General features: G+C 44.5%; 1 protein-coding gene across 1 annotated transcript in view; it reads right to left on the reverse strand.

Annotated features, from left to right (window-relative positions):
* ADAMTS12 (ADAM metallopeptidase with thrombospondin type 1 motif 12) overlaps positions 1 to 12570 on the reverse strand; it is a 365944-nt gene that overhangs the window by 217024 nt on the left and 136350 nt on the right. Inside the window, exon 3 of the mRNA XM_025198488.1 lies at positions 6466 to 6640. Within this exon, the coding sequence (XP_025054273.1) occupies positions 6466 to 6640 (175 nt within the window). The remainder of the gene's footprint in view (positions 1 to 6465; positions 6641 to 12570) is intronic.

Below are 12570 nucleotides of genomic sequence, written 5' to 3' on the forward strand. Positions count from 1 at the left end.
GGCCAACAATGACCCCTCAGACCTAGTACCACCCACTTCAGGGCCCTCCTCACGCCAAGCCAGGTGCACAGTCAACCTTGCCTCAAGGCTGGATCAGGCCCATGTGACCCCAGCACCATGGGTGGAAGCGGGGAGGACACTGCACCCAGCAGAGGCTGCCCCACTGGGACAGACCCCTCCTTCCCCTCCAGGGGTGAGCTGGCAGGGGGGACCAGCCTGGCAGTGCAGAGGAGCCTTCTAGGAAGGGTGGCCATCATAGAGGACTCTCCAGTTTTCTGCTACTCTGTCCACTATTGATACAAAGCCTGATGCCTTTATGTCCTCTATGTTTCTCTTGAAGAGAAAAATAGAGGACATAAAGGCATCCAGTTTCATATCAATGGAGGACAGAGGACAACCGGACTGTTCTCTATGATGGCTACCCTACTTCTAGGTCCAGGTAGAAGTGGCAAAAGCATGGTGGGAGGTGGGAGAAGCCTATTTCCCATTGCCCTGCCTGGACCCTGCTGCTGCAGGAGGCCTAGGCAGACCTACCATCAGCTCAGGGTCTCATGGCTGTGGTGGAAAAGCCCTGTGAGGAGGCCCAGCAGCTCCCTCCCTCCCACCTTCCCCAAGGCTGTGGGATTTGGTCACAGCCCTGGCTTCACCTGCAGCCCTAGCCCCTGCCTGTAGGGGTTATGGGAAACAGTGGCTTCACAGTTGGGCAGTGCCCCCAGCAGCTTGGCCATGTCTGCTGCCCCACACCCGCTGCTCCCAGCCAGCAGCCTGGGGCTTGGACAGCACTGGACACACTGCAAAGACATAAAGGGCCTGAGCTGGGGCTGTTCCTGTTGGAGGTCACTAAATGGTAAACGGTAAGCAGTATATGGTATAAATATAAATTGTCATTTAACCTTATATATTCCCAATAAACAAATACACTGACCTTGCAAAGAAACGTCTGAATACAGGCACTATACTTCCAGATAGCACAGGACATATATGAGTCAATGGATAAAATCTGCACACATATCCCTGCCTTACCACTTGGAGATCAAGAGCCCCTTTATCTCTTCAGGAGACCTGTGATTCACTTTTCCTTCTTTCAGCCTTGTCTTTAGCTTGGAGAAAAGGAGATTAAGGGAGCAACAGGATAGCAGTTTTCAAATATTTGAAATTCAAATGAAAGGTGATGATGGAAGCATTAATATTCTTCCACATCACCAAGGGTAGGATGCAAGGAAATGGTTGGAAACAACAGCAAGCAGATTTAGATCACATCTTAGAGGAGGAAACAGTCTTCCCTAACTGTAAAAGCAATAAAAAAATGGAAAAAGCCGTCTAGGGAAGTTATACAATCTCCTTCAGTGGAGGTTTTCATGAGGTGGGGTAGACATCTGTCTCGGCTGGATTAGGAATATCAAATCCTGCCTAGATGGTTTGGCCTAGATGACTCTTGAGGTCCCTTCCAAACCTATGAGTTTATGATTCTCATTCTGGTCTACTTTCTGGTATTTCTAAAAGGGAGACTTATAGACATTTAACAGTTCTAGCCCCTTGTCAGATGACTTTCCCTCCCTTCCCCAAGTAATTTCAAGTACCTTACCAGAAAAAATGTTGGGCAGTTCTCCAATGAAACAGGTTTTTGTTACTAAAAGTTTACTTTGTTGGAACCAGAATGTGAAATAAAGACTTTGATTTCAATTTTTTTTTCCTGATTATTCCTTCAGTCAGGAACTTCAAAATTTCTACTTTTTATTCCAAAATGGAAGATCTCCCCCTTCCCAAATTTCCCACAGACTAGATATTCAAACTCTGAATCAGCTTTAACCATCAGGTATTCCACTGTTTGGAATTCTTGGTAAGAAAGACCCCTTGGGCAGTAGCAAATTCATTGTCCAAAAAGAAACGATATTTTGAACAAGAGGGCCCTAGATTAACAAATATTGATTTAATTGCATTGTTCACTGCTGCTAGTAGTCCTTGCCTAGAAAATTACAGATATCACAATAAGAAAACCCAGTTATAGCTTGTTTTATATAATTTGCATATCCTTCCATATTAAATTAATCTAAAAAAATCCCATAAATAATTTTGACTGTAAGAAGAGAAATCCCCCAAAATAATGTGGATAACTTGTGATTATTTTTAAAGCATTTTTTTAGAAATGTCTCACTCCCTCAACTTACTACATGAAAGAGGTTGAGCTCAGTACAAGTGTTTCTCTCTACACACAAATTTCTCAATGATTATTTCTGCCCCAAATGTGTATAGGTAGGAATGAGTTGAAAGTATCTTGGGTATACCAAAATATTACAGACCAGGTCCTTGATGTGGGCAACTGCACGATCTGATCTCACTTCCTCTTCTTAACAATGATTACATTTTCTTTTGAGAGGCTTCATTTTTACTGTAGACCAATTTGAGTTCTGTAAACCATAGGCGCCTGTTAAGTAATCTTCCATTGCAACAAGCAAGCAAAAGACCCAACACACAAAACCACAAATAGAGAAAACAATCCACATTTCCACAGTTTTTAGAAATAGCTGATACTAGTGAATCCTCAAAGTGATTAAATTCAGTAAGAACCTGATGGAAAGGAGACTGTAAAGCTTAGTAAAAGAATGATTCCCTATTTCCCCCTGCCTCAAGTAGTGATGGCTCAAGTCCAACTCAGAGTCAAACTACTTTGCAGAACAGTTTTGGACAGAGCAATATAAACAAATACCCCCTCAAATGTCCATTCCATCCACTGGAACAGAACCGAAAAGACCTGATGACATCAGGCCCCTTGCATTATATGATACTGAACTCAGAATGCAATTCCATTCCTAAGTCCTCTTTTGATGTAAAATTAACCTTGATGGAAAGTGGCTGTGAAATGATTTTCAGCAACATACTAAAATATCAAAGCATAGCATATTACTCCAAAAAGCTGCATTAAAAGAACATTATTAAAGAAGTTGCAAAGTAAGCACCCAAGAGGTCAGTAGTGCAAGAATTAGTCTTCATTTCAACCTTACTTTATCCCCCTTGGCTAAGGACAGAAGTTGCACACAAACTGGTTTAAGTGACCAGAAACTGGTTTCAACCTGTAACAGAACAGACATTCAGTGCACCTAAACTAGTTTGAAAATGGCTGAAACCAGTTTGAGGTAAACCTGGTTGAATGCAGTATCAGACTTAACTGATTTGGGTCAAACAGGTTTATGAAACTTCTGTCCCAGACCCCTTCCTGGTTCAAGTTAAATCATAGTCCCCAGCATGCTTTCCAGCCCTGAGCTGGGCTGGGTTGGGCTGGGCTATCCGCTCCAGCGAGCAGTGCTGGCCCTGCCCCTCTACTCTGTAGCTGGGGCAGTGAGAACTGGCTAATAAGCAGGTGGGAGGGGAAAGCCCGGCTGGGGATGCAGCCCAGTCTGCAAGAGATGGGGGGAGGGACTGCCCCCCAGCAAACTATAGCTGGGGTCTGGGGTCATGTAGGGGGCCCTTGTCCTGCTCAAACTTACTATTGGCTACAACTGTGGACTACAAATCACAGAGACACCTAGAAGCAGGAAGAGGAAGTGATGAGCAACCCTGCAGAGTCCTCTAGGGCACACATTCAAACCCTTCTCTGAAGACAGTATTTTTAAGCAACCAGCAAGGCCAGAAAACAAAAGAATCTGTGTGGGATTTGTCCTTGGTGAGAAAAAAAACGAATTCCCTTTCCTTGTAAGTGAATATTTGTTTGTCACTTACCTGATTGTTCAGAGTTTGCGAGATCTTTGGGGGCTGTATATTGTAACCAAAACAGAAGCCTTCCAGCTGAGGATGTGAAAGAGGCTTCCAGCCGTTAATTGGTGCTGATTTTGGTGTGACAAGATAGTGAAGATACAGGGCACTGGTATTACGAAGAAGGTTGTGATGTTTGGCCAATCAGGAAGCATTCGCAGAAAGAGGACACTTTTCAAGAGATGTTTTTGAGACCCAAACCTTCTGGCACAGCAAGCTTTAAATTAGGAATTAGGGTAAGATGGTTGGAAGAGACTCGTGTATTTTTTTCTTGCCTTGTTGTTAAGATGCAGGGAGAGGGAAATCATTCAATGAATATATAGAAAGGGATCCATGAACAACAGAACATAGAATAGTTGGCAGCAGATGTCGTAGAATATAGAATAGATGTTGCTGTGGCCTTTGTTCCTTTGGAGGTCCCCCACTTGCAGATGAACACCCTGAGCTGGGGGCAGCAGCCTGATAAATGGAAAGTGGGATTCCCAGAGCATACGTCTGCAGTTTACATCAGTGCAGCCAACATCACGTTTTTACTGACTGCTTGCCATTGTTAGGTTTAGTTTTCTATCCAGTGAACTAAATAAATTCTTATACATTCACACATAATATACAACAACATTCATATTTGTAAGTGATCAACAATTATGCTGCCTCACATATGCTCCAACCCATTATCCCTAAGCTTTTGGTACTTGCTCTCAAAAATCTTCAGCTTTCAACATACCAGCCAATTCACATAATCACAGAGAAGTAGGGCTGGAAGGGACTTCCAGAGGCCATCTTATCCAGCCCCCCGCCTTAGGCAGGATCATTCCTATCCAAACCATCCTCTACAAACCATAATCTAAAATCTACAGAAGCTTCTGTGAAATGCTGTCAGGATATGTGTAAGAGAGCCCAGGTAAAGGACCACGTCCCTCCCCCACTACAGAGGAAGGCAAACCCCCCCACCATCCATATCAGTCTGACCATGGGGTGAAATTCTTTTCTCACCCCAAATAGATCAGTTAGACCCTGAGTGGAGAGGCAAGACCCTATAGCCAGAAACCTCCAGGTTTGGTCCCAGCAGGTGAACTGGTACACATTTCAGTCCTGAGAACTTGTGTTGGAAAATAGTAAAGATTACTGAAGGTTTACAGCTACAGCATGTGTGGGGGCTTGAGATAAAAGGGAGCGAGGTTATCTGTTCCTTTGACTCTGCAATAATCATTAAATACAATTAAAACTTCAGCAGCAATTGTGGCACAGAAAGTCAGGAGCCCCATCAACAACAAATTTTCATTCTTAGAAAAGAATTAACCTTTTTTTTTTTTTAACCAGTATAATTTGGAACATGAACTCAACCTGAATATTGCATACAATTTGTGATTAACTTTGTGTTAGGTCATTTGTTCAGTCCTGGTCTCTGAAGGGCTTTCTCCTACCATACCTTCACTAATGTTTTATTCAGGTTAGATGTAAATGCTCCAAGGTTAAGACATTATGGAAGAGGTTCAAGGAGAACAGTCAACATCCTAATCAACAAAGTATTAAATATTGTAATTTAGAAAGAGCAACAGCACCTTACAGATACATTCCTGTTTTCCAGGGACTGCTAACAAATAAGGATTATACTACAGAGGATCATATTTATGTAGCAACACTTAATGTCATCTAAATTGTTTTTAATAAATTCACTTCATCACAAGTAATCTCTCAATTTTTTTTCACTTCAGATACAACAGTAAATTAAGGAGGTTTTTAATACCAGACCATCTAAATCTACATGCCTCACTTGTAACAGTCATGTGGAAATAAGAAATTCTGAGACTCAATCAAAACAATATTTAGGATTGGTGGGAGGACAGGGTTTGGTGAATAAATATTCAACAGTTTAATTATTTCAGAGCTATTCCACTCAAATTCACGTAATATTTGCTTACTGACTAGATTCACAAAATGGAGAAAGTGATACCACCACCTACTCTCCTTTTACCCAGCGTCTCAGTGGTTAGGATAGTAACCCTGAATGGGAATGCGGTTCAATACCAACTCTTTCAGAGAGGATCTGAACTCACCATAATCACACTGTTACAGGGAGGGGGTACTCAACCCAAGGCCTGCAGGCCAGTTCTGGCCCCTGCCATGGTACCATCCTGTGGAGCTTCCCAAGAACCATGGCCCTGCATGCTAAGTCAGGTGTGTAGGGCCCAATCCCAGCATGCAGGGCTGGTGTGGGGCCTCAGAACCCAAGCCCAGCATGGAGGGGACAGCCAAGGCTAGGTATTCCCAGTTGGGGTGTGTAGGCCCAATCCTGGCACATGGGGTCTGATCAGACCGTGGACTGGCCCTAAGCCACTCATCTGGCCCAGTGGGCAGATGTTGAGCACCGGTGCTATAGGGAATTCCGAGTGGGTGGTTCTCTACCTGCTGGGTTGATTTTCTTCCACTTGGCATGAAGATATCAGGTCTCCATTCAGAATGTATCAGTGATACTCACAAGCTTTAACCTTTAAATGGAGGTAATGTTGAAATTACATGAAACGCACCAGAAACCCAGGGCCACAAAACTGTCCTGCCTCAGTATGTCTCTGGTGAATGCCTCATACTTCTAATACTCAACTTCTATACTTATAAAGACCTGACATTTGAAAATGAAGGGGTAAAGATTTGGGAACCAAGGTTATTAAAAAATGCAGAAAACAAACAAGGAGAAAGCTTTGTCAAAAGTCATACCGTTCAATCCACAAGCTCCTTCCTTTCCCAATACGGGCTCCCGTCGCTGCCTTTCAGCATTTTGAGGGACATGTGCTCTATAGATGATGTGTAGGTGAGGTGTTCCTTCTGTCACTGGATACTTTTGAACAGGCTCAATGAAGTAGTCCTCATGTGGCAGGTGGAAATATCCCGTCTGAAAATAATAATATAACCATTAATTTCTACTGTACTTTTGCTGCAGTGTAAGTCAACTACAAACAAGATATGTTCAGTTCCTTCATGTCACCACCTCAGAATTTTTCTGATAAGCCAATCATATCTATCGCATCACGCATAGGAAACAATAGCTGCGTGCATTTGTTCTGTTAGTTTTTGCTTAATAAATCCAATTTTTTTCTTACCTTTGTGACAACAAGCAGAAAGGGAATGTAAAATCTTTTATAGGCACTTGATTAGGAACTCATCCCTTGAGGACAACAGAACTAGAAAACAGTGCTTTAACAGGTGCCCAGAGTCATAGTACTGCTCTGCTTCAGGCTACAAGCGGAGAAAAATCTCCCAACAAGTACAGTATTATTTGAACAACCTCTTTTCTAATAAGCTGTGCTCCTCTTCATTGTGACAAAGGCTTAGCAGCTCTGCTGATGTCTGAAAAAGTTAATCACTCAAATATCAGCCAACAGACAGCTCTCTCTAACTAACATAGGTACATTCGTGTCAGCCATTTAAAAGGCCAGTATCCTTACACCTTCAACCACCACCTGCCACTGGATCCCTCAGATGGATGCAAACCACGGTACAGGCACCTTACCCCTCACGGCTCCATCACAGATGTAACTGGGAGAATAAACTTTTCTGGCTGCCAATTACCTCACGCTCAGCAGAGTTATTTAGTGCACCAGCAGCAGTGCATTAAGGTGTTCCTGCTGTTTCCTTTTCAGAAGCCAGCATGCATCCATCCAAATGCTGACTGGCACTGTGAAACATTCAGGGAGAAGCTACTGCATCCCCCCCAGTCCCCCCATCACACTCTACAGGTACCCTTGTGACCTACCTGCAGTGCCACTGTGCTACATGTGCACTAGATACCAAACACTGCACTAGAAAACTCTTGTAATGGAAATTATCTTGTAATGGGGAAGAATACTATATTTACTAACATACTACATGCACATTCTCTCCCAAAACCAGCCCCCCAAAATTCAGTTGCATGTTTTAAACAGGGAAATTGTTTTCTTTGCTGGAAAAGAAGCAAGACTAGGGGCACAGATGATCAGAATGACCAGAAACTTGGCAGCAAACCTGGAAGTGGACCAGAAACACTTCCAGTCCACTTCCAGGTCTGCCAGGGTTCATGCTGGGGGGTCCCCCCATGCCCTCCCAGCTCGGTGACTGGTGCCTCCTGGGTCGGGGGGGGGCACCTGGGGTCCCCCCACGGCCAACTGCTGAGCCGGGGGGGGGAGTGTGAGGGGGGGAGCCTCTGTGCACTCGGCAGCGGGCGTGGAAGTGGACTGGAAGCATCGAGCATGCGGGGGCCCCCCACACACTCCTGTGGGACACTCCATCCACCCCACCATTGTAGCATTCATGAGCCATGCCTGGTACCTCAAGGTATATAGAAAAACGTTTAAAGCTATGTCTATGGCCCAATCACTGATTCTCCAAATCAGAATCAAATCTTCAGATTCGGATTCAGCTGAATTGAGTTGGGGACAGTGATCCAAATCAACGAATTGAATTGAATTACTGTCCCTGATTCAGGCCGTATCCAAATCAGAATAGAATATGGCCCATTTCACACACCCCTACCCGTCAGACTGTGGCACTTTAAAAAAAGGTTACAAAAATATTAACAGGACTGTACACCCTCTGCATTCAGCAAAACAGCTATAGATGCAGAGGTGGATTACGACTTTTTCAGGCCCTGGACAAGAAGAGGATTGGGGGCCCCTCGCAGCTCACCTCCCTCCACTCCCACCACCCCACAAGAGCTAGGTTCCAGCAGAGGGAAGTGCCTTTTCCCCTCCTGGTGCTGCTACAGTGGAGAAGTTTCTAAAAGAAAAGCCTCTGACCACAACAAAGGGGAGGGAGAAGCAATTTTAAAATAATAATCAGTCATGTTCCATAAGTTTTCTCAGCCCTTCAGTCCACCCAGTACAGACCCCATGGGCATGTCCAGATAAGCATGCAAATGCACTTATGGCACCTCAAAGGCTTTTGAGATGCTGCAAAACACACATGACATGTGAAAAGGTTCTCAGTGCTGCATATTTTCAGCACAGAGCAAAAATCAGATACTGTGAAATCCTGGTATCTAAAAAAAATGGTTTAAAAAAATGAGGTGGCGCATGTGGCTGCTGTGAGACAAGGGTGATAACTGTATAAGGAGTCAGCATCAAATGAGGGCTCCTGAGCTAGGGCCAGGCAACTGTGAACTTAAAAGTATTTGGTTCCCGGCCCTCCCAAAGGGAGGTGTTGACAACCCCTGCCAGCAGTAGACCTAGTCTCCCCTGGCTGGCTTTTACAAGCTAGGATGGGCACAGGACCAGTCCACAGCTGGACACCCTCGAAGCACATCTTCTACATAAGTGGGTAATAGCAATTTGGAATGATCCTCATAAACAAGACAAGACTTAGCAGCACTGTTTGAGATGGGACCAATTTACCAGGTTGATCATGCAAATTGAGTCCCTAATCTTGACTTTTGCAATGTTTGAAGTCATTTATGTTCCATGATTCCAGGTGTGTAAGAGTCTCTGGGAGATGGAAGTAGTAATTTAGGCCTTGTTACACATTAATTTTAGGTGGTTGCTGAAGCTCTTAACCCCTAGTTTGTCTGCTCATTAACACCTGAAACTAGCATTAAGTACACTTTAGGTGGCTTAAACATACGCCACTTCAAGGCAGGTTTATCTCTAATCCATGTTACTGAGTTCGTGTTCCATTAATGTGTGGCCACTCTCCACAGATAAACAGATGCAGTGTCTTCTTCCCTACCTTCCTGTTCTGTGTGGACAGACTTTCCAGCCCCTGAACTCTACTGCCCAGGAGACAGTTCTGACACCAAGCCAAATCCCCCAAACTGGAGCCTGGCTGGCCAGAGCCACGCTCCAGCTGCTGGCTAGGTTCTGCACACCCAGATCACCAATACTGCAGCCTTGGGAGGCCCCCAGAACCCCAGGTAAGGCTGCTGGGGCCAGCCCAGGTGCTGGCTCCAACCTCCCTTATCCCACCTGGGCAAATTGCCACATGCCAGGGCATGCGTGCAGGGGCTTTTCCCAGAAACAAGTAGCAGTGGCACAACTATGTGCCACTGCTATTTGTTCCCAGGGAAATGCATGCACATGCTTGTTGGACATGCCCCATGAGTCCTGCCGCTAGGTTCAGCTTTCCATACTCCCCTTCTGTACCGTCTCCAGTGCAACTACCAATCTGTCCCCTAATATCCTTGTATAAATTCATACCTTGGCTTGTGGGACAAGAGTTCAACTATTCATGGACCACTTCTCCTTGTGCATTTTCCAAAAAGAGTTGATTAGAAGTGAATTAAATCCAATTACCCCTGATCTTTTGCTCTTTTTATTATTAATTCATCTAATGCAGAAATCCTTCCCTCTGGTCCCATTTTCATTACAAAGGGAGGTAAAAATTATGAAGGTAGGTCTTATTTTAAAAGGTCCTGAAATTTAAATACATTAGTACTCTTCTCATGACCTAGGGAGATTTTACAGATTCTGGACAAGGACTTGGGTTCACAAAGGTTTAATGAAGTAGGTTTATTTTATTATCTTTTTTTTTTAATAAAGAAAACGAGTCAAGTCTCTCATTTTTAAAGATTAATACAAACATGTTTTGCTCAACATTATGCATTGTAAATCTCTAGGGTGCTTTGGAGATGGGAGGCTGGCAGGCAGGCATGAGTAAAGAACATGAATCCTAGCACTAAATCTGCATTCAGAACAGATAAAGTTGTCACGCAAGCATGAGTCCAATGAATAGGAATGCCTAGGAGCTGGCAAGACAACACTAGACTTTGCAGTGCACTCTTGGTACATGCTGGGGGGGTTTTTTGGGGGGGGGGGGGGGGTGGCAACAAAGCACAAGTAACATGAGAAGAACCCCTCTGCACCAATTAATCCCCAAAGCATATTGCAACTGAGTGACATGCAGTATCCCTTCCTGGAACAGGCACTGCCTGATCACGATTTGCTTCCCACTGTGCAAGGTTATCTGAAGAACTGACAAATAGATTGAAATAGTGTAAAGTCTGTCCTGGCACAAACCATTGGCAACACCATGCACTGAGAAGGAATGTGTGATGGGACTGCGAGTCGGCCAAGGCATTGAAGGCGTAAACTCACCCTGAGGGGACATACCCAGTTAAATGATAGACAAATTTAGGAATAACAGTAATGATAAAAAGACCAACTTTAATAATTAGGCAAAAACACTACAATAGAACTAGGGAAAAACAGAGCATAAAAATAAAAGTTCAAAGCCCACAACCATCTAGCACTTTACTCTCGAGCCCAGCCAGTGCTTACTTCACAGTCCCTGGCTGAGTGACAGACAGGAATTATCACCATCTCTGTTGCTAAACTCCCCCTTATCCTCAGAGGTTTCGTCTTCTCTGCAGGCCCTCAGCAGATTGCCTCTGTTCCACCACTCCATCCTTTCCAGCTGCAGTCCCCACAGGGCAGGCTCCCTCTGTCTCCACTCTCTGTGGCTTCACACCACAGGGCTTCAGGCAACATTTACAAACGAGAGTAAATGTCCATCTAACACAGTAGTCTGTCCCTGGCAAACAGCAGATGATTTAGGGGAAGGTTATAATCACAGGACAGGTATAGAGTGATCCATCCCATCTTACCATTTCAGTTATCACCTGTCATAGATTTAAGGATGTCCTGAGCTTTAGCTTTCATCTGTCACTCCCTCAAACACACCAACTAGCAGCAAAGATTGCTTAGGAGCTAGCAAATGGTTGCCTGATGGAGTCTCTGTCTTCACAGCCTTCTGGAACAAGGAGTCTTAGCTGTCTTCACTATCTAACTGTTGAGCTTGGTTGTTTGTGGAACAAGAGGTAATGGGCAGGACTTATATTAATTGTGCATGTGGGTCAAAGGTGGGGAATCTGTGCCAGTTTTTTCTTCTTGCAGAAGTTCATTTTAGCATGCCAAATCACTCTCTAAGAAAGCAATCTCCTATACAGACAAGAGGTCTTCTCCTGAAGAGTAAAAGTCATAGAATCATAGAAACATAGAAAATTAGGATTGAAAGGGACTTCAGGAGGTCATCTAGTCCAACCACCTGCTCAAAGCAGGACCATCCCCAACTTATCGTTCCAGCCAAAACTTTGTTTAACCAGGTCTTGAAAGCCTCCATGGATGGAGATTCCACAACCTCTCTGAGTAACCTGTTCCAGTGCTTCACTAGCCTTCTCATGATAATTTTTTTCCTAATATCTAACCTAAACTTCCCTTTCTGCAACTTGAGACCATTGCTCCTTATTCTGTCATCTGCCACCAGGTAAATAGCAGATGCTAGCTAAGAATAGTCTAGCTCCATCCTCTTTGGTACCCACCTCCAGCTACTTGAAGGCTGATATTAAATCCCCTCTGAGTCTTTCCTTCTCCAGAGTTAATAATCCCACTTCCCTCAGCCTCTCCTCATAAGTCACATGCACCAGGCCCCTCACCATTTTTGTTGCGTTCTGCTGGACTGTCTCTAATTTGTCCATCCACATCCTTTCTGTATTGCGGAGCCCAGAACAGGACATGCTACTCCAGATGTGGCTTCACCAGCGCTGAAAATCTTTTCCTCAATGTTTCATAGTTTCATTGTTGGTAGGGTCAGAATGGACCTGAGGAGATCATCTAGTCCAACCCCCTGCCGTGGCAGGAGAGAGTACTGGGGTCAAACGACCCTGGCCAGATGTTTGTCCAGCCTTTTTTAAAAGACCGCCCAGGGGAGGAGACCGCCACACTTCTTTTGGAAGTTGGTTCCAGGTCCTAGCCGCCCTGACAGTGAAATAGCGCCTCCTAATGTCTAGTCTGAAACTACCCTCCACTAGCTTGTGTTTGTTGTTTCTTGTAACTCCCGGGATTGCTCGGGGGAACAGGG

Source organism: Alligator sinensis, unplaced genomic scaffold, assembly GCF_000455745.1.
Source record: "Alligator sinensis unplaced genomic scaffold, ASM45574v1 scaffold347_1, whole genome shotgun sequence".
NCBI lineage: Eukaryota > Metazoa > Chordata > Crocodylia > Alligatoridae > Alligator > Alligator sinensis.